Source organism: Rhinolophus ferrumequinum, chromosome 15 (genome assembly GCF_004115265.2).
Source record: "Rhinolophus ferrumequinum isolate MPI-CBG mRhiFer1 chromosome 15, mRhiFer1_v1.p, whole genome shotgun sequence".
NCBI lineage: Eukaryota > Metazoa > Chordata > Mammalia > Chiroptera > Rhinolophidae > Rhinolophus > Rhinolophus ferrumequinum.
In genome coordinates, this window is record NC_046298.1 from 41,464,955 (window position 1) to 41,471,057 (window position 6,103).

The window sequence follows — 6,103 nt, forward strand, 5'->3', positions numbered from 1 at the left end:
AGGGCCCTGCTCACAGGCATCTTCCCCCACCCCACCCCCAGGTTGCGCTTCTAGAGACCAACCCCTACCTACTGGCACTCACCATCATCGTGTCCATAGTCCACAGTGTCTTTGAGTTCCTGGCCTTCAAGAACGGTAGGGGTGGGACCCTGGGGCCTATGAGAGGCCATGGGGCTAGGGACGGGAGGGTACCTGGCGGGGGGATAGGGCCTGCCCCCTCCCTCTGCCCCTCCTTTCCCACAGGTCCTCCCCCTACCTGGGGTCTCTCAGCCATTCTCCGAGGCCTAGTGAACTGGTGAGGGCGATGACCCCAAAACTCCCAGCTCAGAAATTCCCATCTGTGGGGTGTGGTGCTGGGGGAGGGGTTGAGCAGGGGAACTCCAAGCCTGGGAGCAGGGAAGCCCCATAACTGCTCCCATCACCCTGCCCAGCAGGCTGCCTGCTGGGGAAGGCCCCTTAGGGCTGGATGGACGGGGCCCACCAGAGTGGGAAGTTGACAGCCCTGTCCTGAGAGGGCCCCTAGGTTCCAAAGGTCAACAGTGGTGATGGCCAGGGTTTGAGGAAGATTGGCCACGTGCCAGGTGCTGTTCTGAGTGCCCTTACCAGTTAGCTCGTTGAGTCCTTGCAGCTGCAGCCCCATAAGGAAGGAAGCCTGTTGTTACCCCCACGCTTATGGTAAGGAAGCAGCGGCTCAGAGAGGTTAGGTAATTTGCCCGCAGTCACACAGCTCCCAATTGTCAGAGCCAGGATTTGGACCGAGACAGCCGGCTCTAGCACCCACTTTTATCCTCTAGGCCTTGCTGGCCATTTACTCTTTCTCTAGAGAACCCCAGTCTGAAGGAGGCCTGCTGCTTCACAGCTTCTGGAAGTGGCAGTAGTAATGAATATTATTATTAGTAGTAGTATTATTAAGACAATATTATCATGATTGAGTTACCTTCTAGAAGATTGTAACATCAGAATTGAGCAGAGGTCTGGTAAGCTGGGTCGGCTGGGGTCCCTCTTTTCCTGATGAGAAATGAAGGCACGGAGGGGTGGTCACTTGCCCAAGGTCACACAGCAGGGGTGCAGGCCCTGGGCGAGCCCAGTGTTACGCCCCATGCTTGCTGCCTCCCTGGTCTGGAGGAGGACTCGGATCCCCTTGCCCCCACCAGAACCCCATCTTTAGACCCATTCTTCCCAGTCAGGATTGGGGGTTTTCGGGAATGTCCCCTTCAAATCTCAGGGTCTGATGGGGAAGAGGGGAGTCTGCCGAGTTTGCTGGAGCTCCAGAATCAGAAGCAGAGCGGGGTAGGCCGCCAGGGTTTACAGCCCTCACTCACTGAGTGTAGAGCTGGCCCTTTGTGACCATGGGCCTGGCTTCGCCTCTATAAGACAGCCATTGTGGCGGGTGGTCTCCTGTGGCCGTAGGTGTTGGATGCTCAGCCCGGCAGAGTCAGACGGTGCTGTTGTCCCCACCTGGCTGATGAGGGCTCAGAGAGGGGCTGACCTGGACCCTGCGGGTGGGGTCCGGAAGGAACTGCGGTTGGAGACCAGAGCCTGGGGCCCATGTGCATACCCCAGGTGTCTATGGGCCACTTCCCTTATGGCTTCCGGGTGGTGGGTTGGAGGAGGAGGTCTTGCAGTATGTGTCCCAGGTCTTCCCAGGGGCAGTGCCCTGGCACCAGGGTAGACAGGCCAGGTCTGGTGTCACACAGTCCCAGCTTCTGTCCAGATTCTACCAGGCCAGGCTGTCAGGCCTCAGGGAAGGGCCTTCTCTGACCGGCCCTTAGCACCTGGTGGGTGGTGAGCATTTGGGATGTGGCAGCAATCACTGTCACCAATCAAGGGACTACATCCTCGGGGTGGGGGAGAGGGGGAGTCTGGACATGAGGACTGCAGAGGTCCTGCCTGTCGGCTGCTCTAGGTGGCCCCTGAGAAGCAGAGGCTTCTCTTGGGAGGGAGAGGGGTGTAAACCCCTCCCCCTTGGCTTACCCTGCACTTCTACGGGGGTCTGAGGAGGGCGGGGTCTGAGGGAGCCGCGGGAGGGACTTGGCTCAACCTCCCTGCTTCTCCTCAACTGCCGCACACAGATATCCAGTTCTGGAACAGCCGGCAGTCCCTGGAGGGCCTGTCCGTGCGCTCCGTCTTCTTCGGCGTTTTCCAGTCCTTTGTGGTCCTCCTCTACATCCTGGACAACGAAACTAACTTCGTGGTTCAGGTCAGCGTCTTCATCGGGGTCCTCATCGACCTCTGGAAGATCACCAAGGTCATGGATGTCCGGGTAAGGCTGGGCTGCCAGGCTGTTTGGGGGCAGCAGGGGTTGGGAGGGGGTTGTCTGGTAAGCCAGACCCTGGAGCTGGCCCCCGGGAGTTTCCCAGTGCCTGCCGCACTCCCAGGACCAAGGGGATTTTCACACCAGGGGATTTTTCAGGTCACACGTGGGGCAGGGGAACTGGGAACAGTGGGGAAGGGCAGGGGCTGGAACAGGCATGGGGGGCAGGAGCCATCATGGCAGCTGACCATGGCCTCCCTCCCTGTCTGCAGCTGGACCGGGAGCACAAGGTGGCAGGACTGTTCCCCCGTCCAACCTTCAAAGACAAGTCCACATATGTCGAGTCCTCAACCAAAGTGTATGACGATGTGAGTGACCCCCACAGTGGGCCCCAGGGAGGATTTCCAAGCTCCACACACTCCTGGGGATCCAGGGGGTGGGCATTGGGTGGGAGGGGCTAGGGCATCTGCCTGTTGACTGACGAGCCCATGCTTTATGACCTTTGTCACAGCCTGTAGTGTTACTGGCCTGCCATGTATACTTCCTGGCCAAATCCAAAGTTCTCAGGGCCACCTGGAAATTCCCCCAGGCCAGCCTGCCCGTCCAGGTGTGGGTGGGTAAGGACGGGGAGCGGGGTGCCAGGTGGGACCTGAGGAGCTGGGTCCCAGCCCCACCCTGTGCCCCACAGATGGCGTTTCGGTACCTGTCATGGATCCTCTTCCCACTCCTCGGCTGCTATGCTGTCTACAGCCTCCTGTACCTGGAGCACAAGGGCTGGTACTCCTGGGTGCTCAGCATGCTCTATGGCTTCCTGCTGACCTTCGGTGAGCAGGCCTGTGCTGTGCGCGGCCCCCCAGTCAGGGCAGATGCTCAGCCAGCTTTCCTCCACGGGACTCCGGGCTGTGCTGGAGACAGCAGTGAGCACGTCAGGCCAGCATTCACAGTGGGGGGCACAGACTCATCCCCAGACGGGGACAACCCAGGGTGGGCAGGCGTGGCACATGGGGGTCTCGAAGGGATGCCTGGTCCGCTCTGGGGGTTTGGGGGGCTTCTGGGAGGCATGAATAGTGCGTTTCAATCCTCGGGAACCCATAGAGGAAACAAGCAGACGAGTGACTTACAGCATGTGACAGGCGCTGGGAAGGGGCCGAAGTGAGGGGTTTACGTTAGAGGGTGGTCAGAGCGACCTCTACGGAGATGACATATAAACAGCCCTGAAAGATGCCAAGGAGGGAGCCATGCAAAGGCCCTGAGGTAGGGTGTGCCTGGGGGTTGGAAGTGGCAAGGAGGCCAGCATGGCTGGGGCAGTGAGAGGAAGGAGGCTAGAAGTGAGGTCAGGGGTCAGGACGCCCCTTCCTCTGCTCACGGGTGTCCCCTCACTACCACCACCACAGGCTTCATCACCATGACACCCCAGCTCTTCATCAACTACAAGCTCAAGTCCGTGGCCCATCTGCCCTGGCGCATGCTCACCTACAAGGCCCTCAACACCTTCATCGATGACCTGTTCGCCTTTGTAATCAAGATGCCCGTTATGTACCGGATCGGCTGCCTGCGGGACGGTGAGGCCCCGTGGGCAGGCAGGTGGGGGGGACGGCAGGAGGCTCCCACCAGAGCTAGGCCTGGGCAGGACTGAGGGCCGTGGGCGGAGGCAGGTGCCCTGGCCCCGGCCCCTGCCTGGGGACTCAGTCTGAGGAGGCGCAGCCGATTCTTTGCAGGACTACCCCAGCCCACCCCCACAGGATGCTGGGGCCGGGTGGGCCCCTTCCCTTCACACTGACCCCCTCACCCCACCCCCAGATGTGGTCTTCTTCATCTACCTCTACCAACGGTGGATCTACCGCGTCGACCCCACACGGGTGAACGAGTTTGGCATGAGCGGTGAGGCCCCGACAGCAGCTGCCCCGGTGGCCGAGGCCCCGACAGCAACAGGGGCCCTCCCACCCCCACCCACTCCTGCCCCCGCCACAACCACCACCGCTACCACCAGGGAAGAGGCCTCCATGCCCCTGCCTGCCAAGCCCACCCAAGAGGCCAGCTCTGCTACCACCGAGCCCCAGGAAGTCCCTCCAAAGCCAGCAGAGGACAAGAAAAGGGATTAACCGTTCCTGGTCCTGCTCGTCCACTCCGGCCCCTGGTGACCACAGCCCCCACTGCCCCGGGCCCCTCGCCTCCCTTCCCTGTCGCCCTTCCCCTGGACAGATCGTGCTGGGGCGGCAGGGGGCCCCCCTTGGACCAGGGCCCAGCGCGTGGTGTAGGGGCTGGGGCAGGCCAGAGCACGTGGTTTGTGGAGGCACCGTCTGTCTGTTCCTGTGTTTCTAGCCATCTTGCCCCGCCAGCCCAGCACCACTGGGAATCATGGTGAAGCCCACACAGTGCTGCCGAGGAGTGGGCCAGGCGGGGGAGGTGCCAGGGCCCCTCTGGGATGCCCATGGCCATCCATCATCTTGTCCCTCGTCCCGCGACCATCCCCCTCCTCCCAGACCGCCGCCCTTTAACACAGTCTGGATTTAATAAATGTGGGTGTTTAACTTAAACTCGACAACCCCCCCTCTAGCCTTCCTTCCTCTGTCACCTTGGAGAGCAGGTATGAGTGGTTCTCCCAGGTCTGGGAGGGAGACCTGCAGTTTGCAGGACCCAGTGAGGTGGGGACAGTCACCCTCTGTGCCATGCCCCTTTTTCACCCTTCTCCCCCTCCCAGCAGCCCTCTGAGGGGGCTTTTATAACTGTCCCCGTTTCACAGATGGGGAAGCTGCTTGCCATGACCCCGCTGCACCTATGCTCTTACCCACAAGGCTGTATCTGGCCAGCTGAGGCTTGGCGCCTCGCCTCTGCCCAGTGATTCTCTCCGGGCCTCATGCCGCCAGGCAGGGCAGGAGCGCAGACCTGCCTTGTGAGCAGACACCCCCTGCCCGATACAGGCTTTATTCAGTGGTCCTGGGACCCTGGATGCCTGACTTCCCTTCTCTGGGCTTATGGGCTCACCTCCCAGGGTCATAGCAGGGGTACAGGGGAAATCCTCGCTCAGAGTGCTGCTCAGCCGTAGCACCCGGAGCTGTTGGGGTATCACTCGCATCCCCAGGGCTGCCAGCACCGAGGACCCAGCCAAGCTCTTAGTGGGTCATGCACATGTCTTCCCGAAACCGGGTGCTGGGGCTGTTCACCCACTTTATAGGTGAGGAAACTGAGGCCTCTGGGCGTCCCTGCGTTCCAAGGGCGTTGAGCCCACATTCCCTGATTTACTTCTGGGGAAGGTGGTCTTAACATGGTGGTGAGAGGAGGCCCGTGGCTGAGGACCACAGCAGCCTCCCTCGGGTTCCACCTGTCTCCCACCGCGCCCTGCAGAGCCAGGCAGGGAATCCAGGAGGTCCCGGGAGATGGTGCCTGCACAGGCCCACGTGTGTACACACATGCACGTGCACACAATCACGTACACATGCACAGGCTCCTCCTCCGCTGAGGGAGCCACAGCCCGCTCCAGTCCCTCCCGTTCTGTACTATTCCATGGCTCCCAGTGCCCTAGGAGAAACCCAGGCTCCCAACAGGGCTGCTCTGCTGAGGCCCGGGCGTGTGGGCTCTCCGGCCACCTCCTCACTGGCCTCATCTCCCCTGGCTCCTCCCACAGCCTTTGCAAAGCCCATCAGCTGTACCCCAAAGTCACTCAGGAGTCTCACCTCTTCACTTCCACTGAGACCACCTGGTCCAGGCTCCAACTCGCCCCTGCAGGATCCCCACCCAGCCTCCTCCCTAGTGTCCTCTCCCAGTCCTGCGCCTTTCATTCACTCTCCATCCAGCAGCCAGAGAGAATTTTCTAAAGCACAAACCTGACCCTACCTGTCCCCTGCTCAG

General features: G+C 61.1%; 1 protein-coding gene across 1 annotated transcript in view; it reads left to right on the forward strand.

The window, feature by feature from the left end:
* Positions 1–4,794, forward strand: part of CLPTM1 (CLPTM1 regulator of GABA type A receptor forward trafficking) — a 29,238-nt gene extending 24,444 nt beyond the window's left edge. Inside the window, exons 9-14 of the mRNA XM_033128095.1 lie at positions 42–135; positions 2,073–2,263; positions 2,527–2,622; positions 2,943–3,078; positions 3,649–3,816; positions 4,055–4,794. Of these exons, the coding sequence (XP_032983986.1) occupies positions 42–135; positions 2,073–2,263; positions 2,527–2,622; positions 2,943–3,078; positions 3,649–3,816; positions 4,055–4,356 (987 nt within the window). The 3' untranslated portion in view covers positions 4,357–4,794. The remainder of the gene's footprint in view (positions 1–41; positions 136–2,072; positions 2,264–2,526; positions 2,623–2,942; positions 3,079–3,648; positions 3,817–4,054) is intronic.
* Positions 4,795–6,103: the final 1,309 nt, after the last annotated feature.